General features: G+C 38.3%; 3 protein-coding genes across 3 annotated transcripts; 2 read left to right on the forward strand and 1 right to left on the reverse strand.

The window, feature by feature from the left end:
* The first annotated feature begins 1,418 nt into the window (after positions 1–1,418).
* LOC104941880 (sodium- and chloride-dependent GABA transporter 2-like) lies at positions 1,419–20,405 on the forward strand. The gene is made up of 12 exons (XM_010767047.1): positions 1,419–1,843; positions 3,756–3,890; positions 3,976–4,116; positions 4,263–4,350; positions 5,277–5,409; positions 15,903–16,068; positions 16,735–16,847; positions 16,948–17,085; positions 17,259–17,361; positions 18,622–18,722; positions 18,822–18,992; positions 19,149–20,405. The coding sequence occupies exons 1-12, from the start codon at positions 1,678–1,680 to the stop codon at positions 19,260–19,262; spliced, it is 1,569 nt and encodes a 522-aa protein (XP_010765349.1). The 5' UTR covers positions 1,419–1,677; the 3' UTR covers positions 19,263–20,405.
* A 453-nt stretch (positions 20,406–20,858) lies between these two features.
* On the reverse strand, positions 20,859–22,741 carry ppil1 (peptidylprolyl isomerase (cyclophilin)-like 1). The gene is made up of 4 exons (XM_010766928.1): positions 22,493–22,741; positions 22,147–22,301; positions 21,537–21,605; positions 20,859–21,129 (listed from the first exon to the last, which is right to left on the reverse strand). Exons 1-4 carry the CDS (start codon positions 22,546–22,548, stop codon positions 20,918–20,920), a joined length of 492 nt encoding a protein of 163 aa, XP_010765230.1. The 5' UTR covers positions 22,549–22,741; the 3' UTR covers positions 20,859–20,917.
* Positions 22,742–23,455: 714 nt separating this feature from the next.
* Positions 23,456–25,318, forward strand: LOC104941796 (alpha-enolase-like). The gene is made up of 4 exons (XM_010766937.1): positions 23,456–23,542; positions 24,713–24,807; positions 24,918–25,013; positions 25,239–25,318. The coding sequence occupies exons 2-4, from the start codon at positions 24,723–24,725 to the stop codon at positions 25,301–25,303; spliced, it is 246 nt and encodes an 81-aa protein (XP_010765239.1). The 5' UTR covers positions 23,456–23,542; positions 24,713–24,722; the 3' UTR covers positions 25,304–25,318.
* Positions 25,319–26,677: the final 1,359 nt, after the last annotated feature.

The raw sequence follows: 26,677 nt of genomic DNA on the forward strand, positions 1-26,677 counted from the left end.
ACACACACACATGGTTTTGTCACCATTTCCATAGCCCCACCAAAAATATTTTCCACCAGCCGCCACTGCTGTTAATTACTGTTGAGTAAATTTATATTTCAGAAAACTTGTTTTGCCTTGGGCATAGCAATGAGGATGAGTGACAGGCCACTTAGCCCCCTTGAACTTCTAGTGCAATAAAAGCAACTGTACCCAAAGAAGGAATGTGAGGTTTGTGCTTTGTTACTGTTTGGCATTTTAAAGGTCCTCAAGAGACCTTCACACTTGGCATGCTTTCTTTGAGAGACCCTTGGTGTCTGGAGGTTAAGTCAAGATGAGGACCTTGTTGATAAGTCCCATGGAAAAGATAAAAAACAAATGGTGATATATAGAGCCTTTGCAGAACTCGCTCATTTGCTCTGTGCACACTTCCACTAAGGATCAGAGTAGACTGTTACTGCTTTAAATCTTAAGACTAACTTTTACAAAACGGCTTTTCCTAACATCTATGGACTATCCTAAGGTGGTCATTTCCCCATGTGTAAAGTATAATACAAGAACAATAAGTACAAGAATTTTTGAAATACTGATTTTAAGGCATTTTGATAAGAATAATGGACCTATTTTGGGTTAATGAATGAAATATTTTAAGTCTTTTAAGCAGGAACACAGGATTCGGGGTTTATGTGTATGTGTACAAAATAGGAAAAAAAAGTTTTCTTAGAGTCCAAGGTGATTTATTTAAATGTTTTGACCTGTCGGTCTAAAATACATATATTCAATTTAATGATTTGAAACAACTTAAAGCAGAACATCTCCACATGGAGAGGTTAAAAAAACCCATGTAATGGCATTTTTGGATGAAAGATTACATCAACAATTACAATTAATCGACTATATGACTAATCGATTTGAACACGTATCATAGCAGCTCTGTTCTTATCATTTCACAAGGGTAACTTCAATTGCTTTTGTTTCAATAAATGAAACAATGATTGTTATTGAACAGTGTGGACCAAGATTTAGTCAACATTGTTTGGTCTAGGACCTGGTGGCGTGATTATACATGATTCTGAATGATGTATCACATACTGTATAAAGTGATAAACGTTTATGCATGGTGTGCCATGACTGATTCTCACATCAGAAATTGCATGTTGTTATTTAATACAAACATGACATCACTATACAATTATAGTACTAAAAGACAACTTGGCAAGTGCACTTTAGCTCAGGTAGAAAGAGTAGAATCAGGTAGAAAGCAATAAACACATGCTCACAAAAAAAAGTGCTTTTGTAGAATTCCTGGTATGACATATTTTCCCAACCACACTATTACTCATAGGACAGGTTAATAGGGTAATCTGTATTTTTTGAGAGTCTTGAAATTGGTTTTGCTTCAGGTAAAGAAAATGCATCTTCTGGTGTTCAGTCTCGCTTTCAAATCCTTCAATACCATGTCCAAATAGGATTAGTCACACCCAATATATCACTCTCCTCTTTTTCCACGAGGAGCATGGTGCTTTTGCAACAGGCAAACTTTGTCATATCTAGAGGTCCCCCTTGTGGCTACAACATCTTGCATTCTGTTAAATATCCAGCCCCATAGTCATCGGCATCAGACAATCCCAAAGCAGCCTTTCCAAAATCCCAAGGACCTTTGCCACTCTCTCATAAGACCATTTCTCGCTCAGCGGCATGGCAGACTCTCTGTGCCATCTCCCTCCTAAGGCTTCTTCACAAAAAGTCACAGAGCGTGGCAAATGGGACAGCAAAAAGGAGTTCATTCTGTCGGTGGCTGGTGCTATTATTGGACTGGGAAATGTGTGGAGATTTCCATATCTGTGCTACAAAAATGGTGGTGGTGAGTATTCCTGTTTACTACTTTCTCTCAGTTTACTAATGGTACCCCAAGCTCAGGTTTAAAAAGTGCAGTATAGTGTCAGAACTGGCATTCAACATTTTCAAAGTCTTTTTATTTTTTAATAAATACTATAGTGAATACAAATATGATGGTACATTTTACACATGGGTTCTTGCCTTTTAAAAGTATTGACATCAACTGTGATATAAAAAATTAAATAAATATATTGACATTTATATTTATAAATAGATGTATTATTGTGTAACTAAAAGTGTAACCACAGTTATGCAAAGTACACTACATTGTGTTTTGAGAAAAAAAACACATGATAAAAAAAGCAGAGGATGATTTTGACTGATAGCATTATTAATATTTGTTGGGGCATCATGAATATAAATATAAATGTTAATTATTTTGGCAATGTTTTCATTTGCAGTGAAGAGCCTTACATTAGAGTATTGGTTTAATAATTGCACAATTGAAAATACAGTGTTTGCATGGATTTATTTTAATACTTTAGTTTGCAGTATGCAGTATTTGAAGTGTGTTGTTTTTATGTTTTTATGATTACTTACCCTGTGTATTTCAGTATCTAGAAACTCACTCTATGATTTTAATATATTATTATAATCAAACTCAGTTTTTACCCCTTTATCAGACGCCTACCCTGAAGGCTAAGTAGCTAAAGTAGATTTTTGCTACTCTCTGTCTGTGTCTCCCTCTGATTCACATCTGATGATTAAGGATTATGGATACGGAGACACCGTACCAAGAAGTTTCATGGCTTTAAGACCACTCTGGCCAACTTTAAATAGTAATTGACTCGATCAAACTCAAAACTTGTGTACCTGTATACGTATCATAAAGTGATACAGGGATTATCATCAAATATGGCAATACTGTAAAAGGCGATATTCAGTATTAAGATTATATTATTATCTAATTTAAGGAAAACTGTTGTTTCGTTCAACAGAAGTTAGTCATAACTTCTCTGGCAACATACGGGACAATGATAAACTTTATTAACCTTCAAGTTGAATGTTACAGTACAACAAATACATTTTGTTAAATGATATTTATATTAACACTTAAATAACACTAAAAGCATAGAGATGGGGAGGACAGTTAAGCACTGACTTAGCAATATATTATTTTTGTTTTAGTTTTTTAATGAAGTTGTCTTAAAGATAACTAAAGCTTATTTTCGTGTGTGGTTTTCTACTCTGCAGTGTGGTTAGGTTAAATGCAGATATTACCAGCTAATGTTATTTATTATATTTTCATAATTTGTCTTCCATCAACTCTTTCACTGGTTTGTTAACATCTTTCAAGCCTCTCTAAAAGTGTCAAGTCGTGTTACCGTGGTTGGTTATTGGCTAATGGTTACACAACCCAAAAAAAACATTATGACATAACAAAGTGGTCAAAATCTGATAAGCTAATTTTTCAGTTTTTATATAAATGGATCAGGACAAAAGAGAGAGAATCATTTTTCCTGAAACTTTCAGAATATCTTTACACCGAGGGGACACATGTTGATGTATAAAAGACATGAAAAAGTAGATTTTGCATAATAGGTGACCTTTAAACTTTCTTGTGGAGAAGACATCTGCTTTTGGCTCTTGTAAAACATACTTAACAATAAACTGATCCTAACTACTACAACAACCCCCATGTTCTCACACTACTTCATAACTCCACCAATCATCCTGTTATTGTTTTGATTTAGAGACCCCTGGTGGCATAACATTTCCCATTGAGCATTTAAAAGAGAAAAAGAACAGTTGCTTGCATCAATTAAGAGAGGAAGTCAAATATCTAAGGAGTAACAGAAATGTGAAAGAGTATGTGATCTTTATGTTTTTTGTATGTGTGCTATACCATGTTAACAGTGCTTTATTTATACATGCAGGTGCCTTCTTCATTCCTTACATCCTGTTCCTTGTGACCTGTGGCGTTCCTCTGTTCATACTGGAGGTATCCCTGGGCCAGTACACCAGTCAGGGAGGAATCATGTGCTGGAGAATGGTCTGTCCCTTGTTGGAAGGTGAGGAATACCTTACAGGAGTAAAGCAGTCAAGACCGAAAAACTACTGCAAAGCATTGTTGTTCACATTTTATGTTGTTTCCAGGCATAGGATACGCCAGCCAAATTATCATTTTCTATGGCTGTATCAGCTACGTTGTGATTTTAGCCTGGGCTTTTCTCTACTTTTTTGCCTCATTCTCTGCTGAGCTGCCATGGGCCACATGCAATAACACATGGAATACAGGTAAATAGAAAGCACTTGCTACGATCATATTTAGTTTTCTAAACTGGTTACTGTTTTAGTATGCAACAATTCATTTATCATGTAGTACTGATGTTATTGAGCAAGCATTTTCAGTCTCTGTTTAACAATACTTTGATATATTTTAGATTCTTGTGTGGTATTGAACAACTTTAACGCCACTGCTAACTGGACCTCGCCTGTGAATGCATCGTCGTCTATACTAGAGTTTTGGCAGTAAGTTTTTATTACAATAACATAGAACTTAATAAAAAAGAATCCAAAAATATTTAAGGATAACAAGAAAATATAACTGATCTACAGATGTGGTATTTTCATTTTTGTGTGGACCAAAGCAGAGCTTTTCCAAAATGACACTATAGCAAACTTTGAGTGATTAAACACACTCAAACTTGTACCATATGGGCAAGACACCTTCCACCTCTATTATGTACTTTATTGGCCTTATATTATGGTATTATTCCTTGCTGGTAAAGCTCTACATAATGTAATCTATACATATACAGTATATATATATATATATGGAGATCGGCACTGAACAGTTGAACTCCCTGACTCATTTAAATTAAAGTTCTTACACACTCAATCTTTCATTTATTTTGGCTGATTAAACCTTTTGTTAGGACACTGTAGATATGTACAGACTGTTTGAAATCTCAATACCTCTTTTGATGTTTTTAGTTGCAATGTGTTCGGGTGGGACGGTTAACACCTCACTCCCAACAAAGCTTCCACTAAATTCACCTACAAAAGAGGTCTAATGAGCCAGAATAATTCCTAATTCCTGTGTGCTGAAGATGTGAAGACCCTTTCATTGCACATTCAAGAATGTATTTTTGAGTAGCTTGCTAAGCTCTCTAACATGAAACCTTTCATAATAGACTTTTTAACTTGTCAATCAACGATGTGACTAATATGGAGTGACTGCATCCATTTGTGATTTCCAAATATATATATCAAAACTTATTTTAATCAGCATACTGTAAAGCTGAGTGTGAACAGTGGAGCTGTTTGCCATTTGATATCCCCTAAACTTTTAGGTCAGTTGGTTTGGATTGCTATAGGAACAAATAATGAGAACTGAATAAGAGTGTAATGGAAATGCTACCTATAATTATTTAACAATACACTGGTCTCTACAGACGACGAGTGCTGAATATCTCCACTGGCATAGAGGTATTGGGAAACATACAGGGGGACCTTGCTTTGTACCTTCTTCTGGCATGGGCCCTCTGCTACTTCTGCGTCTGGAAGGGAGTGAGATCCACGGGAAAGGTAAGACCAGGGTTGGGAGGGCCACTTCAAAAATGTATTCTGTTACAATTACTAGTTACCTGTGAAGAAATATAAAAGTTATGTAACCCTCTATTACTTTTGGATATAAATACCAATTATATTATCAATAATTTTGACTTGAGTAAACACACAATTTCAATCTTTTTTTTAGTCAATGGTTTAACCTGTTAAGCCCCGAGCCTGTTTTCCAGGTCTCAGGCTCGAAAATGACATTCCGAGAACAAATGACCATAACTTCACTTCTAAAAGGGGTAAATTAATCATCTTTTTTCTCAAAGTAATGATAAACCTGTGAGTTGGATGTAGAAGAGTCAGAATCAATATAGATTTTTTTATTTTAAAGTAAATTCAGATTGAACATAGTAAAAACATGTAAATTATAGTGAAAACCACACTTGAATGATGGGATCGGAGACTAAAAGCTTTAGGAATCCAAACTATAAAATATAATAAGCACCCTGTATCAAGATTGATGCAAAACAAGTGAGATTTGACCTTTATAGAGAGGTTTAGCAACAAAAAAAACACTTCTTTGGTCATTTAGAAATGGGTGTATTTGTCCTATCTCTGGCCCCCCTTGGTCGATTTAGATGATTGACATCTCTTTTTAACCGTTAGAACCAATAGAATCGAGGAGAAGTTCCATATACACACACACACAAATAAGGAGTGAGAGTGATGCGTATCAAGAATACCCAAAACAGGAAAGTGCCATACACTCTGGTAGCTCATTAGCTAATATGAAAACTCAGTTTTTGACATAAAAATGGAATTATGGATTATCAGTAATTTTTTCAAAGTGACACAGACAAATTGGATTACCTATGGATTAACCTTCAGCCACGTTTTTCTCGTTTTAATGCTATTGAACACAACTTTTGATCAGAATAACAGCAAAAGGTAAGACATATTGCCGTGTTGGCTACCTAATGCTCCGTGTTGTGATTTTCTGGAATCTGTGGAATCTCAGCTTGCTAGCAAAGCTTGTTTGTGCAGATCCGATAAGTAATAAAGTATTTACCTAGAGTTCTGTGCTAAGTGCGGTAGAAGTTTTTTGCTCAAGGCTCATTTAGACGCTTCTTGTGAGACCTATGTTTTGTTTCGGTAAAAATTGTTCGTATCATCAGTTAGCTGAGTTTCTTCCCGTGAAATGATTATGACACATTCATAGTTTATTAAATGTTAAGAAGCCCTGAGATACAGTTTCGTGAGAAAAAAAAAGCTGGGGCTGGACAGGTTAAATGTCGTTTGTGTTCTCAGGAGCCAGACAAAGCACCCGTTGACACTTATGGTGCATTTCCACTACAGGGCCTCGCTTGGTATGGCTAGGCCTCGTTAGGCCTTGTTAGGACTGGCTCACTTTATGCTGCGTTTCCATTACAGTTTAGTAGCTGGGGCAGTAACCATAGTAACACAGTGTAGGCGGAGCCGTGACCTCATCTTCAATGAGAACCACAGAAAAACAACATCAGCCGTTAGCTGTTAGCTCTCAAGCTCACAGCTCCTCATATCTGTTCAGAAACTAGACAAAAGTTAAACAAGTTCAAGCCACAGACTGTCTGTGTCATCATGGCGAATACAGTCGCTGGTTTATTTATGTCTGTAGGCCTATAGGCCGTTGTTGTGAGTATGGACGGTCGGCGCATATACTGCATTAGCTTAGCCGATCTCCATTTAGAAAACACGCATTTTAAAAGGTTTTTCGCCTGCCGTCTGTCTGCAGACTTGTCAAAGCCTTAATTCATGGTTTTTACTAACCGGTATCAGTATGTTGTTACTTCGGCATCATTTTGTGAAACGTGTATTACAATTAAATCACGGTCAAATATGTTCATTTTGTTGTAGTTGTAGCCCCCTTGCCAGCGATTCTCTCTCTAGTTTAGCATACTCGCGACTCACTCAGCCCGGTTGTTGGCCCGGAAAGAACCTCGATTTTATGGGGCCAGAAAAACTGTGAAATAGTACCCGCTAGCCGGAACTACGCCAAGTGGAAACGCAACCAAAAACGGTTTCACAGTTTTTCTGGCCCCATAAAATCGAGGTTCTTTCCGGGCCAACANTTCTAATACTAAGTTGATATAACAATAACGTGTCTAATGTCCATGACTCTGTTTGCTTTAACGTCAAATCAAGATTGGTCGCTCACGTTGTTCTTGTCATTCACTTTTCATTACATGTGTTAGTGTCTTATTATTCTATCTTACTTCACCTTACTACCCTTATTTGTCACTCCTCCATACTTATGTGATCTATAGTTGTCAGTCCGGACTCGTCACATACCTTGTCACACATACTTATACGAATTCCTATTTGACGATGATTTTTGCCATGCGAGGATCAGTGTTGCGGATAAGCAGTTTAGGTAGGATGTTCAAATGTATTTACTTAGTATATCTGACATTAACAATTAAACACATGTGTGCATTCTTTATAAATGACAAACCGAGTACAAGCCGACTCCGGAGGTGGCGGTATGCACCTTAAAGTTGTTTGCAATCCGCAAAAAAACCGAGAGAAGAAGAAGAAGAAGGCGAAGCAGCAGAAGAAGAAGAAGAAGAAGCCGACTCGGAGCTGTCCGACTTCAGGCGAGCTTTTTGAGACCTCCCCCGGCTGCGATCGGCTATTCTCGTCTACTTTCGAGGCGAGCCGCAACCCGTCTCAAACAAGCCTTATATCTTTTCGCTGGCCTGGGAGCGCCTTGGGATCCACCAGTCAGAGCTGGTTGATGTGGCCAGGGAAAGGAACGTTTGGGGCTCTCTGCTGGAACTGCTACCTCCGCGACCCGACCACGGATAAGCGGGAGAAGATGGATGGATGGACTTTGCTGTTTTTAGTGTGAATAACTTGCATTTATCAAATCAAATCAAGTTTTATTTATATAGCACATTTATAAACGATTTTTGGTCGAGCCAAAGTGCTGTACATATATTAAAAATAGCCTACAGTAGAGACACTTTACAGCAAATACAACAGCACAGATTGTTCAGAATATCAGTACGAGAAAAACGACACCCTCTATCCTTAGAGCTTCACATCGTACAAGGAAAAACTTCCAGAGAAAACCCACAGTTTTAAAGGTGAACAAATGGGAGAAACCACAGGGAGAGCAACAGAGGAGGGATCCCTCTCCCAGGACGGACAGACGTGCAATAGATGCCGTGTGTAAATCGAAGAGATAATACATTATACAGCATATAGACCGAATGTTAGGAAATGCATGTGTCTGTAATGTGTCATTAATGTATTTTTCCTCTCTGTAAGTTGCCCATTGTAAATCGGTTGCCTTCAGCAAAAAGACGTTCTGCCTTTCAACCTACCCCATGATTATTTCAGTGCAGCTCAGTATTTTAAGAACACAGCAGGGGTCATTTCAGGCCTTTGGTCTTTCCTTTCAGCGCAGTGAAACCTCCAGCAGCCTCTGTAGTTTGCCGGTCGTCACTGTGGGCTTTTCAGCTTTCAGTTTTCTCAGCCAAATCTTTGAATACCCAGACCTAGACCTAGACCAGTGGTTTCCTGACCCTTTCCTTAAGGGAACCCATTGGGTAAACGTACGACCCCCCTCATTAGGTGCATTTTTTTATTTGATATTCAATGCATAACAGAAATAGTACAGAATAATTTGTAAACTGTATTTTTAAGTAATAAATACAATAACCGAAGGTAGTTTGTGGTGATGTTGTGAATTTTTGTTTTTTTTCTGATTATTGCAGAGCACTTTTCCTGACTATTATAGGAGCCTTTCATATTCTCTTACGTTTTTTTCAAGTTATTTTAACAGTATCTATTTTCTATACACTTAAAATGATTTTTCTTCCTAACCCTTGACAATTGTTTTATTAAGTCTCTGTTTTAACTGCATACTTTTCTAATGCAGAATGAGGCTGTTTTGCAGAGAGGGAAGGCTCTACAGCAGCTTGTGTTCAGGTCCAGGTTGCCCACTACTCCAAATACTAAAATGGGTTAAATGCAGAGATCAAATTTCACTGTGTGTGCTGTATGTATGTGTTACCATTAAAGAGCGTTTCATCCTCCAATTCTATCTAAATGCTATCTATCTAGGTTGTGTGGACAGGTGCCCAGTGAGAAAAGTTGTCTTAAATTCAAAGTCCTCGCTACCCCTGTAAACCATTGCCTGGAGAGACTAAGCGATGCAGGAATTTCTGTAGTTTTTTCCCAAATGATGAGTGAGTATGAACGTGAACGTATTATAACAATATCGCCTCCAGCACAGTGGCGAAACTACCAGGGTGGCATGGGGTGGCAGCCGCCACCCCTGAAAAGGGGTCTGCCACCCCACCTGCCACCCCAGTCAAAAAATACCAACTGATGATTTATTGGGTAATTATTATTAATATCGTTTTAAGATCAAAACAAATTCAAAACAATCCAAAATCGGTGTCAAACTGCAGAATGTCAAATTTGAAAAAGAAACTTGTTGGTGCACACCCCCCCTCCCCCCATCACGAATGGTTGCATCCATATCGCAGAATCTCTTTGCCTTGACGTGGAGTCAGCGCAGACACAAGCTGTCAGATGGAGTCTGTTCACAGGTGGGTAACGTCAAAGTGTAATATGATTTCGAAACGTTTATAATTCCTCATAGATGGAAGGCGCTGTACAAAATAAACTATTATTATTATTATTAGAGATATGGTACTAGTAACTGGTAGTTTCTGGATGAATATGCTGTGTTGTTATCGATTTCAGAATTAACTACCGAGTGATGAGGCTAGATAGTTATTATGTGGCTAACCCCTAGCTACGTTTTACCTCATGTCACGGTTAGCCACAAGATAGCTTTTGAAGCCAGTTCGGTAACTAGCTAGCTGGCGCTAGCTAACTGAATAACGTTGATAACTAGCCAGCTACTGGCAAGCCTTTGACATTTTGAACTGAAACCAAGTGATGTTGTGGCATTTCATATCATTGTAGTTCTATGAAACGTTCTTAACAAGTTTGCTATTTGGCGTTAGCTAGTATGCTAGTGGTGGCTAAGGCTAGCAGAATTTCTGTGTGTAGCATCAGAAAGGCGAACCTTAACGTTACATGTAANNNNTAAGGACAGAGGGTCTGAGGACAGAGGTCTGAGGACAGAGGGTCTGAGGACAGAGGGTCTGAGGACAGAGGGTCTAAGGACAGAGGGTCTGAGGACAGAGGGTCTGAGGACAGAGGGTCTGAGGACAGAGGGTCTAAGGACAGAGGGTGTCGTTTTTTCTCATACTGATATCCTGAACAATCTGTGCTGTTGTATTAGCTGTAAAGTGTCTCTACTGTAGGCTATCTTTATTATATGTACAGCACTTTGGCTCGACCAAAAATCGTTTATAAATGTGCAAAATAAATAAAACTTGATTTGATTTTGATTTGATGGATGGATGGATGTCTGGTTGATGGATGGATGGATGGATGTCTGGTTGATGGATGGATGGATGGATGGATGGATGGACGGACGGTAATCTCTGAGTGTTTTGGTCTCGTGGGCAGTGCTGCTTTGGGAGAAATTGTACAAACTATGCACATTGTTTGTGAGTTGCGGTTTAAAGGCATAAAATATACAGGGCAAATGCTTTTAGGTAATGATAGTTGGATATAATTGTGGGAAAGGGGGCTGTGTGTGAAGACAGATGTGAAAGAGGAGAGAATAATTGAGCATCATCTCAGAGCGTGAAAAGCTTTGAGTGGATAGTTAAGATGTGTAGTGGAGAAATAAAAACCATCAAGACAAACTGCTTTTAAAACCTAGAACATTTATCTTTTTTTCTCAAAAACTTGGTAATACTGAGTTGTACAAAGTACCAATTGAGAGACTGCATGTTTGTTTGAGACAAAAAATGCCCGTAGTTTAAAAACAAAGTTTGACAGAGACCAGTGTTGTCTCCACAGTATGGAGGTGGTATTCACACGAGTACACGGAGCAAAGAAAAACAAAGTTTAACACCAGGTACATCTTTGATTTGTGTGCCCCTTAATCTGAGAAGGGTACATTACCTTAACAGATGTGAAAGACACCCGTTATGAAATGCAATTTCATTTATGAACAGCTGTTGTACAAAACCAGAAAAGGTCAGTTGAGTTTAGGAGTGAAGTATAGGCCTCGAAATGCTCCCAAGTATAGGAGTATCCTTAAGCGTGAGCATCAAATCATGTGCAAATGAAGTAAAGCTGATACTGCCCGTCCACGCCGGGTGAACTCATCTGTCTGCGCTATAAAGCTGAGGTTACATAATTTATTCCAAAATGAGCAAATTCTTTTGACTTATTTAACTAATTCCATTTCAAAACATCACAGTTTAAAGGACATCTCGGTGTGAGATGAGTCCTTCTGCATGGGTGGGGCTGGGTATCAAACCTCAATACTTCCTTTTGTACCTATCGATATCGAGACATTTTAATCAATGAAAGCTGGCATCAAATGTCTGACCTGATTTGTTAACTTTTACCAATTCTTTAGTCAAATTATTGCTGATTGAAATCAAAAGCCTTGAGTTTTATTTAGGGTTTGTCTGATTGTGTTGAGATGAATGGTCCCAACATTTTCTGCTGGTGTTCGTCAAAGACAAGGCCCTGCATGTCCCTGTGCTGCCACCTGCTGCATGTCTCAATCAAAGTGCTTGTCTGCTTAAATTGCAGAAGCGTCTTACTCCAATTGTACAGGAAGAAATTAAATAAAGTGAAAAAGAAAGATTGTTTTTGTTTGCTGCCCTGCCCTAACCCTAATTACCACATGTCACCAGTCAACACTCAACATTTGGGAATTACTTCAAATATTGAACTAATTGTTGTATTGGTACTGAAAATCAGTTACTGCATCAGTATTGATACCTAGTCCTACCCCTGCTATCTTTATCCCATCATCTCACATTCAATAAAATATATTTATCTGAATTTCTTTTGCACCTTGTGAAAACTCGGATATGTAATTAAAATGTCCCAAGTTATGATTTTTTAAAACTTGAGAAAATGCAGCAGCAGTGTGAGATTCTTTTTGACAACATATATGTATGCAAGTACATATATTACCTGTGCTTTATAAACTATTTCAAACCAATAGCTTCCGGTTTGGTTTTGCTCTTATGACAGGACTCTGAGTGTTCAGTTTGAGAGGTAATGTTGGATGCATAGCATAGCCCTGAGTTACAATTTAGATAAAAGGGCTATTAGTTATAATAATCTGACAGAAACACAACGTCAACAGAAATCTGGCAACAACCAATCTCATGGTGAGCTTCTGGGAAATACATTCGGTTCCCGGTCACGAATAATTGGAAGATCCTTCTCAGGAAGTTTTTTTTTTTTTTCTCTTGCACAATGAAACAAATGTTTCTCTTTGTGGAAAGCACATAAGTCACACATTTTAGGGGGAATCTTTGGCCAGTCAGGTGAGGGGATATGGGACTCTTTTAAGACAGTAAGTGTTTGAATGAAGTATATTGTTGGTCAGGATTGTGTTTAAATATATGTAATCTCTTAAACATTTTTTGTTAAAGAGTAGGGGGCTAATTTGTTTGCAATGTTTATAATTATTTGGGATTTGAGCTCTAACTTTGACTGAACAAATTGTATTACTTCATCATACTGCAAGGAACTCACTGTTTGCAAATAATACCTCTGCGACTATAATATTTAGCAATGATAAAAGGGAGGTTCAAGTATTATAGAAGGGAAAAAAATCCTAGAAGTGAATGTAGAAACTAAGTTGCATTCACATAGCACCATAGTACTTTAAAAATGTCCAATCAGTACTTGTTAACATTGTACATTTGAATTTTCTCCACATTTAATTGAAATAAGTATTTTGGCATTTCTCTGCTGATCACATTAAAAAATATATAGACCTCTGTTTACAAAAACGGCTGCTGTAAACAAAGCTTTCACCTCCTTGTAAACATTTAGAAACTTTCAGTTTATAGTGTTTCTCTTTCCGTTAAAAACATGTCAGTTTATTAAGGAGTGATCGCAGGTTCTCGTTCTATATACTGTGACTTCCACACATCATACGTGTGGTGCAGCATTAGTAATATGTTGTGTTTTTACTCTAAAAACTTCTGTCAAATGTCAAATCTGTTGACATTTGTTGAGTACTTCTTTAAAAAGTGGGTAGTTTAAGTTAAAGGGTTCTTGTTGTAGGAGCAGAATCTACAAGCAGGTATTATATAAGGCAAAAAAAACAATTGACATTGGGGGTTACCAAAGCAACCTCATCCCAAGACCAACATTTGGTATGAAGCTTTTCCAAGAGGAGAACATGTGATAAAACAAACATTTACAGTGTGCAAAAACACAAAGAGGAGCAACAAACGGGCAAATACTTCACTCCTTTAGAAGTGTGTCTCGGGTCGGATGGTGTCAGAGTTTTAACATGAGCAGTAATCTGTACAGAAGGGGGAGGGGGGCAGTGTTCTGAAGGGGAGGCTCTCTCAGGCTGCACTACCTGTGGACCGGCAGGTGCAGCCCGTTGAGGGGGGTGAGCGGGTGGTACAGGGGGGGGTGCAGCTCCAGCTGGGCCAGCAGGGAGAAGTGGTCCGAGGGGATGTGGGGGTGGGGGCAGCCGGTGATGCTGTTGTCGACGAGCCACTGGCTGTCCAGAGGCCCCATCAGGCCTAGGACACTCATGTGGGTCTTTGAGAAGAAGATGTAGTCGATCACGCCCTGCAAAGACAACATGTGATATGAGTTTAAGGGGGGGGGGGCAATATGTTCCCATGTGTGACGAAAAAGACTCTGTACACTGAGACTGAATACTAAAGTTTAGAAGAGTTTTTATCAATAAATAATATTTTATCTGAGTTTCAATCTGGTTTTAGGAAAAAACACAGCACTACAACAGCTGCCTTAAAAGTAGTAAATGATCTTATTTACTTCTTAGACAATAGAGAGCATTGCGCAGCACTTTTTATTGACTTCTCAAAGGCTTTTGACACAGTGGATCATGCCTTACTGTTACAAAGACTTGTTAGTATCGGTCTTTCAGGTAAGGCTGTCTGTTGGTTCAAGAATTATCTTTCATGCAGATCACAGTGTGTGCAGGCAGAAGGCTTAACTTCAACATCTCTTCCGGTATCCAAGGGTGTGCCACAGGGATCTGTTTTAGGACCATTGTTATTTATTATTTACATTAACAGTCTTAATAACAATGTTTTGAATGCAAATTTGCATTTTTATGCTGATGATACAGTTATTTATTGTTCTGCGTCCACCCCGAAGCAGGCTCTTTGTCAGCTCCAGAATGCTTTTAACATTGTACAATCCAACATGTGTGATTTGAAAGTGTGGTCTTAAATGCTGCAAGATCAAAGCCACTGATGCTTCGGTCGAGGCAAAACCGCAGAGCTCTCTGAGTCCTAAAACCCTATCTCCTAAATTAGTCTCCCCCACGGGCACTGAACACTGCATTCTCATTACTCTCCCTGACACGGTATTTTCTCCCGATGTTTACGTTCGTCTTTCCCGTCATCTCAAGCCACCGTTTATTGCCTCTACATCTTTAGGAACATATTTTTACTCCCACCGTTACGTTTCTTACGTGAAGCGTATCTTTAAGATAGTTTATTTCTAGGATACTGTGTGTTGCCACTTTATTGTCCTGGCTTATAATAAGTGTAATAATAGTTCATTTATAAAATCATTTTAGAACACACGATTTGGAACGCGGTCAGTAGGACGGGCTGTAAGTTTCGCCAGCTGTTCTCTCATCGAGTGAGCGCAGAAATAGAATCAGTTTAACATGCAAAAGCTGCTGGTCGTTTATGTGCACCTCAAAATTGACAAATCGAGTTACGTCTTTCTGTACTTCCTCTAAGAAGAAANCTTTCAGCTAATTTCCATCCGCAGTCCCTCACAAAAAAACATTTAAGAAATTTACATTTTACAAACATTGTAAAAACAAAATACATGTTGTGCAAAAAGTGCAAGAGAGCAAGAGCAGCATACACAAGTATTTATGACATGGTAATACAATATAGCAGCAACGACATGTAAAGTGCAAGAGAAGATACAAGAGCTACCTAAAGTGCAAGAGGAGATACCCCTGTGTTAAAGTGCATTTAGTAGTGATAGAAAAGTCTGTTTGTTTCTCATCCATTCTTTGAGTTGACCTTTGAAGCTATTGTTGATTGTGAGACAATCCCGTATCTCAGTTGGGAGGCTATTCCAGAATGAGCTGCCCTTAATTGAAAGTATATTTTGTCCAAAAGTGGTCAATCTACGGTGGTCTTCAGTCTCCTCTGGAGTTATACTCTTGCATAAAAACCCACATTACTATGTTCAATCTGAATTTACTAATAAAAACATCTATATTGATTCTGACTTTTCTACAGCCAACTCACAGGTGTATCATTGCTTTGAGAAAAACGATTATTAATTTACCCCTTTTAGAAGTGAAGATAGTCATTTGTTCTGGTCATGTCATTTTCGAGCCTGCGAGCTGAAAAAGAGGCTCAGGGCTTAACAGGTGAGGCATGTGTTACCAAGAGAGAAATAAAGACACATTGATTGTGCATTGTTCCTTTTGCAGAGACTCCTTCTATCTTTGCTTGTTAAACAGCGGGACCAGCTTTATATCTGGATTTGCCATTTTCTCAGTTTTGGGCTACATGTCACAAAAACAGGGTGTCGACATTGCTTCAGTTGCCGACTCAGGTATGAATGTGAATATACTCTTGCTAATTCATTGACTGTTCCTTATTTCATAATGCTATCTTTTATGTTTTCCCTGCCTTAAAGGTCACCTATTAAGCAAAATCCACTTTTTTATGTCTTTTATACATCAACATGTGTCCCCTCTGTGTAAAGAGATTCTGAAAGTTTCAGAAAAAAATATTCACTCTCTTTTCGTCTTGATCCATTTATATAAAAACCTGTCTGAAAATGAGCTGATCAGATTTTGGCCACTTTATGATGTCATAACGATTTTTTTGGCTTGTGTAACCATTAGCCAATAACCAACCAAGGTAACCCCCGCCCACCTTACCACCTGAGTCTCCTACTAGAGCACCTTTGTGTTTTTTAACCAAATATCTCTCCCAGGGGCGTGCGGAGGGGCTCCTTATTTTCATCTAAAGTAACAGACATAGAATCAGCACTTTTGAAACAGTGCTGAAACAGAGGGGATTATGGGATTCAACAATGGGTGATCTGTTGGGTATTTCGAGCCAAAAACTTCAGAGACATGTTTTGTATATATCCTAGACCGATGATATATTGATGAAAAAGAGTATAATATAGGAGACCTTTAAATAATTTAAAACTGTACAAGTCTCGGTTGCAGGGAGCTATGGTTTACTCTCTGTTGATTTCACTCTGCAGGCCCCGGCCTCGTGTTCATAGTCTACCCACAAGCTGTGACCCTTCTGCCGTTTCCTCGATTCTGGTCGATGTGTTTCTTCATCATGATCATCTTGTTAGGAATAGATGGACAGGTCAACTGCAGCCTTACTCACGTCTCCCTCAACAAATGTCCTCTGATGTTTCTTCTTTTGTCAACCTTCCACACTGACTTGCCTGTTCGTCATTCCCCAGTTTGTTGGGCTTGAAAGTCTCATGACCTCTCTATCAGACGTCTACCCATCCCAGATCCGAAAAGGATATCGCAGAGAGCTTCTTCTGCTGCTGATCTGTGCTGTCTCCTATATGTTAGGCCTCGTTTTGGTGTCACAGGTGAGCAGAAAGAATTCATCATTTGAACTTTATTTTCAGTCTGATCAATTTACCTCCAAAATCCATGTTTATTCGAGACCAATGTATCAGGTTTTATTTATATAGCACATTTAAAAAACGATTTTTGGTCGAGCGAAAATGCAATGTATGATCGAGGACTGTTTTAATTTTAGGCCGGAGCATACATTCTGTCGATATTTGATCACTATGTATGCAGTGGTCCCACTCTGCTTCTGATGGCAATCTTCCAGTCTGTAATTATTGGATGGATCTATGGTAAGTCAATGCTAGCCTACAATTGTCTGTTATTTTTTACGTTACATTGCCATCTGCCTCATTGTACAACCTTAAAGGGGACCTATCATGCAAAATGCACTTTTTTATGTCTTTTATACATAAACATGTGTCCCCGGTGTGTCAGGGAACTCACGCAGCGTCTAGAAATCAAAACCCTCGTCTCGTTTTTCCTCGCCCTTTCCCAACATCTCTAAAAACGGAAGGTACATCTCTCTCAACAACAACAACTGGAGAGGAGAAAAGAGCAAGAGAGTACCTACCGTTTTTGAGAGATTTGGCGAAAGGAGGAAAAGAGAGATGGGGGTTTTATTTCTGGACGGCTGCGTGAGTTCCCTGACACACCCNCAGAAAATAAAACCCTCTCTCTTTTCCTCCTTTCCCAAATCTCTAAAAACGGAGGTACAATGGAGCTGATCCAGATTTGCGGCGATTTGACGTCATATCGGCGGCGGACCCACAGCACTATCAGAAACGTTGCGATCATAAAAAATGCCCGACTGTTTTGGACGTAATATGGTCGGTGTTTACATTAGCATCGCTAACACTCCTTACATTGAACAAAAATTGATTTAATAAAAAAATCAGTAAAAAAAAAATTCTTATTTGTTTAATTAGATCCGACGATTTTAACCTGTACTGGAGAGAGCATTTGTGTGAAGAAGCAGGAAATAAAAAGGAACTCGTGGTAAACCTGAGAGAGAAAGCCTTTGAGCTCCATACTGTTTCAGAAATAATCCTTGATAATCCATGATATGGCGTTTCATCACGGCAGTATCTGCCGGTAGAATCTCCCGCATAAGCTCCGCGCCTCTTTTTTAACAATTATTTTCTTTTTAAAGCTTTATACATAAAATCAGCACTTTTGAAACAGGAAGTGAAATAGAGGGATATGAGGCATGGCTAGAATGGGTGATCTGTTTGGTATTTTGAGCAAAACACTTCATACTTCATAGACATGTTTTTTATATATTTGTATATATCTGAGACCTATGCTATTGCCTAAAAATTGCATGATAGGTGACCTTTAAAACTGGTCGTGTTAAATAGGCGGCGTTATACCTTTGAGGCGTCTGAAATAGTCTGTGACCTGATGTTTAATGGGAAGAGGCCCAATGTACTTTAGTTTGTAAGTTAGTTAGTTCATATGTTAGTAGGTTAGTATGTGAAAGCTTGGAGGATAACTTAGTATAAAATACATGCTGTACTGTATAGTAAGTGTGATGTGTTATTCTCTTTTAGGTGCTGACCGCTTCTGTGACAACATTGAGGACATGATTGGGTATAAACCTATGTCCCTGTTAAAGTACTGCTGGATGTATGCCACACCTCTTATTTGTAGTGTAGGTATTTCTATGAGGCCATAATGACATGTGGTTATGTAAATGACCTTTTATTTTATCTAACTGTTGATATATTTATTTATGTGCTTCTCTTTAAAGGGCACACTTGTGTTTATGCTCCTGAAATACACCCCTCTGAAGTTCAACAACTCCTACGTGTATCCTTGGTGGGCATACTGGATCGGCTGGTTCCTGGCCATGTCATCTCTCTCGATGATTCCTGTGACCATGGTCTGCAAACTGGCCAAAGAAAAAGGAACTCTCTGGCAGGTCGGTGGTTGTTTTAGTGTCATTTTACATTTACTATTCCACAATTTTAATAAGCATTTAAAGTGTCTGAACTTCATACGAACCCAGCTTTTGTTGCCTGTTCATGTTTTGCTGGAAGTGATCTTTTTTGACGATAGAAATACCTTCTTCCTCTAGCGTATCAAGTTATGCTCCCGACCTGCAGATGATCTTACAATGAGGACAACGACAAATGCAAGCATCAGCGCCTCCCTGCAAGCCCCTGATACTGGACAAAACATCAAAGTGTAATAAAATGCCATTTCTCTTTTTGTTTTATAATCTTTTTTTGTTGCATTTCAAAAATATGTAGAGCAGATTTTTTGTATGTAGCCTATGTGGTGGCGGTGTGTATTGGTTTCCAGATTTTTTTTAAAAGCGGATATCCGAATACAGTATACTAAATGTCTAATATTTGGAATTGTTTCAGATACTGATTGTACATACTGTACTAAATAGAGTTGCAAACTATTTTCAAATATGTGCTTCTGAAATACCTCAAATCTTAAAATACAATAATGTTCTGAATGTTTTAGCCAATTCACAACTTTTACATTATTGCCTTCTGTAAGTAGGGAATCACTGTAGTTTATTACTGTTCACATTCACATTATCAAAAGGAATTTACTGAAACTTTGAATTCATTAATAAACATCCATCACAGTGAGCAAAAGGATGGTTAAACGTAAAGTGCTGCCTAAAATGTGAAAGTACGAAGACACAAGAGTGCTGAATTACAAGCATGGTGCTTATAAAGGGCCTTCCTCAATTCTAGTAATTCCTTTACTAAAGTAGATTTCAAATATTTCTCTATAACAATGTCTATGAGATTAACACAAAAAAACAATGATATAATCAATGTTGTTGCATTGTTGTATTTTAAAAAAAATTTAAATTGGGAAAGTTAAAAAAAAATGTTAAATGTAAGATACTGTGTGACTTTAGGATAAGTATCAGTGGCAAAGTAGACTCAACTCAGGGGTGCACTTGGTGTCTTTGTGATCAAATGTGCGGAAGTCTCTGAAGGTCCTGACAACATTAACATTATCAGTAGTGCTGACGTTGATTTATCAGAAACAAGTCTCTTAGCTCTTACATCTGTGATGTGACCTTGACTACAGTAAAACAAACTCATCTCATTGACTAACTACATTTTCTTTGAGATTTATACTGATTTAAGAGAAATGTGTGCTTTTTCCTGTCTTATACTTCATATAATAAGCCAAATAAATATACTTGTTCATGCTGTTAAAATAAGTGTTCAACTACTTGCTGCTTGAATTTTGTAATGCAAATCCTTTTGTGCCTTCTTTTTGTAGGTATAGTATTTTTATTGGAAAACTGAATTTAAAAAATATATATAACTTGTCTTTATACATGACTTTACATTTCTACAATAAAATACTTTGTGGCAATATGGTTCGTTTTTTTTCTTGAAAAATGTGTTATTATCGGATTCTTTCTTTTTAAATCAGTTATAATGTGAATTTTGTTCTTTATTATAATGGTTTTCGGTCTAAAAGTACATAAGAAAATTATTAGAAAATTCCCAGGAGAAAATGTTACATAATCTGATTTCTTTTTACTTCTTTCTTCAGTTCACAAAGGAAAACAAGTCATCAAATGTATTAACCTGGACCTAACACATTTTGGCCTTTTTCATGAAAAACACAATCCAAGTAGCTGGTAGTAGATTTCCTATTCTGTCCTGAATTACTACTCAACTTTTATTTCAATATTTATATTGGCTTCAATGTTTTCGGTTCCTCTACCTTTAAAAATTGGTGCTAGTGCATTACGGTCATAGATAAACTGTTCTTATATACAATGAAGGAATAGAGACTTTTAAACATTTAACAAACATTGATTTAATAAAAAAATCTGTAAAAAAAATAATTCTTATTTGTTTAATTAGATCTGACGATTTTGATATCATCGACAGGACGATCTTGTCCGCTTGTCTCCACCATCCCAACTCGGTTCACCACGCTCATCCCCTGGCACACTCTACCAAAAATAGTGTGCTTCCCATCCAACCACTGAGTGGGTCCGAGAGATAAGAAGAACTGGCTTCCGTTGGTGTCCGGTCCTGCATTGGCCATCGCCAGAATACCGGCACCTAACACACACACACATAAAATGAGCTACAATGTTGAGACTTTTTGCAGTTGACATTCCCACATTAAATACAAGTATTACATAAATATTTAGGAATCTAACACAATTCTTGAAGCAAAGCAGCACCAACGTTTCCATGACATTGGTATACATCCACTTTAACAAATTCATTTAAATATATACCGAGTTGCTAGTTTATAAAAAGGTACAGCTCCCTAAACACATGCATTTTTAAAACAGCTAAGAAACCAATCTAGCATTGATTTAGGAAAAAAAACAAAAAAAAAACATTTGGGACTCAGTAGTGACGCACTACTGTTGCAGGAGTCTTTTCATAATCTAAGAAGCTATTTTTACTCACTTACAACATTGTGTTTGATTTAGTATTTCTTCTCTTACTGCAATTACCTGTAAATTTCAGGTCTGGGTGAAGCTCATCTTCAAACTGTTTACCAAATATGGAGGCACCACCTCGACCTGTTAAAAATAACACAGATTAGTAAACTACAGATATACTACCAAATGACAATATACAGTTATGAACATCGAACTGTGAGGTACATCAGGGTTCTAACCTAATTATACACTCGTAAGGTCAAAGAGGTAAGATTTGGGTTATTAGTTCAGGCTCACACAGTTTCAAGTTATATTGATGAGTTGCCAAAAGTAATGTGTGATCATGAGCTTGTCTTTAATGTTGGTATTACGAGTAGGACACCCTTAAAAACGAGGACCCATCTCAAGGGGCTTTCACTACATTTCCCAGCACAGCACAGCTTTTTAATGGCCCAGTAATTACTTGGGATGTCTTACTTATTAAGAAATACGTAAGTTTGTGTAAATCAAAAGGACTCCATTTAATAAATATTGTAATATAATCCTTCTAAATTGTATTTCCCTTGTCGATGTACCACTTTGACTAGAGCCAATTGCGTAGTTCTTCTAGGTAAGGAAACCTTACCTAGCCAAACCCATTAAAGATCTGTATACAAAGTGCTTTAATATATGATGCACTCACCTGTTCCTGTAGGGTCTCCTCCCTGCACCATAAAATCTTTGATTACTCGGTGAAACTTGGTGTTGTTGTAGTAGCCTCTTCTGGCCAACTCTGCAAAATTCTTGCAGGTTTTTGGCGCATGTCTCCAGTACAACTCCACCACAATAGACCCCATCCTGCAAGGCATGCTCATTATTATTTGTGCGTCTTTCTGATGGTGTGTTTGAGACTATACAAAGCCATATCATCTGTTTGAGTAAGTTACCCAAGCAAGCCCAACACTAAACTAGCATCTCCAAATCGATAACATGGCGTTAGTGAAAGCTAGGTTAGCACAGTTAGCTTTCAGCAGATTTGAAAAACTTACGTCGTCTCCAAAGTCACTGTTGGCGGCTGCCATGTGTCTGCGGGTATCCCTGACATTATCACTCAAACCAGCACCCTTGGGTAGTCGTGAAACAAAGCTGTTTGAATAAAAAGTAAGAAGTTTATTAGCCGCGCACAGTCATTCAATTCAGTCCATGGGGGGAGTTTCTTCTTCTGTGGTGGTTGCCGCTCGTTTCCTCTAAAAGTAGAATGACTGCCCTCTACTGAGAACACACTGCAGCTGGCTTAACGTGCACATTTTTATTTTCATTTTTCATATTCTGCAATCTATTAAGTCTTGATGTTTAATCGGTTTTACTCAATTGTAGTCCATTACGACATCATCTATAACCCCATAATCTATTTATTACATCTATAATATCCATTACTGAATATGTTCCAATGACACATAGAAAGTAATTGAACCCTGTATCTTTCTAATGATGTGCATTGTAATATTCTTATGTATCCCATTCCTGCACAACCAATACATTATAAATCCCTTTTTTCATAATGTTATTGAAGCGTATATTTCCATCTTTTCATAATAATTGTTGTTATATATTTTTAGAAAACGCCCACCACACAGTTATAATTCTTATTTATGTTTTTCTATTCTTTTCTATGTTTATATTTAAATTAATCTGATGCTATGCATTACATTAACGCACACTATGTGAACAATGTCTTCTTATACACTGCCAGTCCAGCACGGACTTTTTCAGGTCAACAACATTTTGCACACAAAGTACACGGCTTTCCACTTTTCATACCAATACTGCACATATTTGATTTGATTGTATTTTATTTGAGTATTTTGTCATATTATAATGTATGTAGTTTTTTGGTATATATATTTTTCATGTAAATATTGCTCTCTCTGATTCTAGTTTCATCCAGGGTAGTTCTGGTGTAGTTCACATTAAAAACCACGGGGGGCAGCAACGCATACACAAGGCGACGAGCGTGCAGCGAAATAAAAGAAGAAGAAGAAAGTACTTCTCTCTTCACTCAGCTGCGACTTCTCAACGTGTCTGCTTTTGACATCAAGGTAAAGCCATCTATTTGCATTTAATCCGTCTCTGTTATCGGTCATATTGCCTTTGTTTCTTTCTGATTTGGGAGTAGTCCGTCAACATGCCCGTGTTTTTGTTTTACGTTTGTTTAGTTAGCTAGCTTTAGCTTATGTTTGCCACAACCAAATCAGTAATTTGAAACGCTGTGTTTTGGGCCTGGAATTAAGTGCATACTCGGCTTAAAGTTATTCAGACAAAACTTACCTAAACTGTATTTGATTTGGGTAGACAGAGGTGAGACAGTTTGCGATGTGTTAATGTTATGCAATAATGAATCCTAGCCAATTCCTCATTGAGTTGCTTTTTTCAAAATGTAACCAAAGCTGTCACATTGTTAATGAGATTCAGTGATAAACAACACCTTCACTCCCTGTTCACTTGCTAGATTTGTCTTCACTATTAAGTTGTCCTTGAGCTCATTTGCGTGGATGTGTGTGTGAAGGTACTATTTCCAAGGTCAAGGATAAAGTGATAATTTCTATAAAAACAGTGACTTTCAGTTAACTTTCCCCTATATTAGCCTTAACTATTAAGCATGTTTAGCCAAACATGCATGGATTCATGCACTTACAACGATTGCTTTTCGCAGGAAATAGCTGTATATATTATCACTTTGATCACATAATATGTGCCGTGGTTAGCCTACTCATTGGTTCTGCTTCTCTTTCTTTGCCTGGTTGTTTTTCTGGCATGCAGTTGGGAGGGATTATTGAAGATATCCTGTCCTATAGCAGAAAGACTTTGCTATTGCATCATTGATATTGTAATCAAGGTAGCATCATGACTTTTAAAACTTAAATCCTTATTGACTACATTTTAATGCAGCAAATTGTTGTTGCAATTTGAACCCATCCTTGAAGGATGAAGCAATTTCTACATCCTTACTGCCATGTGATTCATCAGATGAGAAGGTCTAATCCAATTAGGATGGTAGCATGCCTGTTAGCACTCCTAAGCTTGAAGCTAAGTCAGGATATTTTTATGAGTAAGCTCCAAGGAGGAAAGCAGTGTACCAAAAGCAAAACGAAAAATAGTTTCTTTGATTGTATAGAGTTTATATTTGCATGATTCTTTTAGCTACAGCACACTCTTAACAAGAGGACCCTAGGATAGTAACAACTTCACCTTTTCTTTCTCCTCTCAAGGTCCTACACCATGTCTATTGTCAAGATCCACGCCAGAGAGATCTTTGATTCTCGTGGAAACCCCACGGTAGAGGTGGACCTTTACACTGACAAAGGTAGGTTTATGTTTATGACTTATTGAAAAATGTATATATTGACAAAATAAATCTAATATTATTAGTGATTGTTGAGTCACCACTGTTCTGTCCTCATGTACATTTCACAGGCTTGTTTAGAGCAGCTGTACCAAGCGGTGCCTCGACTGGAATCTACGAAGCTTTGGAGCTCAGGGACAATGACAAGTCCCGCTACCTTGGGAAAGGTGCGTAAGCCTATCTAGCAGCAGGAAGGCAGAACTGAGTACAGTTTATAATCTGTTGTATTTATCACAAGTAAAATCTTAGTACAGTATTCAATGTTATTGAATATTTGTCCCCATATTATTATTTATAGGCCTACAAGTTTAAAGCACAATTGTGAAATGCTATATTTCAACCTTTTTTTAAATGTAAAATGTTTCCCTTTCTCTTTTTTTCCTCCCTGTTAGATGTGCAAGGGTTAGTGAGTCATGATTGCCTGTTCCCTCTCAATTTAAATTTTTTTTCCAATTGACCTTTGACCAGTGGTTTTCAAAGTGTGAGGCACGCCTCCCCGGGGGTGGGGGGGTGCCAGAGAGCTTCAGGGGATGTGCAGCGTGATAACAAAATAACGAGAAACTGTGAAATCTAGCTAGTTAACTTTATGCGAGCGGCAACATGGATCGATTTTTTGTGAAGTTACCTAAAGTGAAAGAGGAGACAGCGCCTGGCAGAAAACGTCACTTGCACACTTTTGGCTGTCTGTGGAGACCGAGTTCCCCCACCTCGCCAAAAAGGCTGTAAAAGTGCTCATTCCCTTCACCTCCGCCTACCTGTGTGAGTGCGGGTTTTCCGCATTGACTTTGATCAAAAGCAAGTACCGGTCAAGCAGGGGCGGATCTACCGGGTTGGCAGCTTTCTTTTTGAAATAAAAGTTTTGACTCATCGGACATTTATGAGAGAAAATCCCTAATGTCCGAGTGCAAGTGAATGCAGCACAAGACGCGAGCCTTGTAACCCCGGCCCTGGCGCGAGCGAGGAAATGTGATTGGCGGCGATTTCATTTGAATGGGACGACGCATTCAGACCCCAAGTAGATGGAAGGAATGAGGTATTTGCGGTCTAAAATGACAGAAGAGACTGTCAAGTTTGGCTGTACTCAGCATTGAATCAAAACGCACTAAAACTTTGGATCTTGATAAGTTTGTGAGGCGTTTTGCTGAACAAGATGGTAATGGAGAAACCAGGTTTAGTGAAATTCTTACCTGGCTGGATTTTGGACTTCCTCTCGGTGTGTGATTCCCGGCCTGCTAGCCCCAGGCATGCTAGCTCCCTGCCTCCCAACTCCCAACCTGACACCATATGCCTCGGTAACAGCTAATTCAGCTGTAATAGGCATGCCAACTTGATGCTCTGCTCACGGATGACTCAATGAGCATAACAAACTGTTAAGATGATGACCTTACGTGTGTAAATATATATTCTTTGTGGGGGTCTGTCCCCAAGAAACAGTTTTAAGTCCTGAGAAAGTCAAATAAGACGGTGTGTAAAACTACACTGCCCAGCCAAAGAAAAGTAAACACTTTAACTAGGCCAGTAGGTAACGGCATTCCACTGGATAATAATACCCCTGCATTATAGCAACAACAACAACAATAATAATAATAATAATAATAATAGCAATAATAATTGCAATAATAATTGGGAGGGGGGGGCGTGGCTGTTCTTATGTTCTCTGAGGGGAATCTCACCTTCCCACACTTTGAAAACCCCTGGCCTATATGATAGAGAACTGTAGCGGATACGACCCGTTTCGTCTATGTGTGGCTGCAGCCTTAGTCAAAACACTGAATGTTTACACAACACTCATCCCTGCCCTCCTTTAAAGTACACACACACTCACACACAC

The sequence above is a fragment of the Notothenia coriiceps genome, unplaced genomic scaffold, assembly GCF_000735185.1.
Source record: "Notothenia coriiceps isolate Sejong01 unplaced genomic scaffold, NC01 NC01_scaffold00000323, whole genome shotgun sequence".
NCBI lineage: Eukaryota > Metazoa > Chordata > Actinopteri > Perciformes > Nototheniidae > Notothenia > Notothenia coriiceps.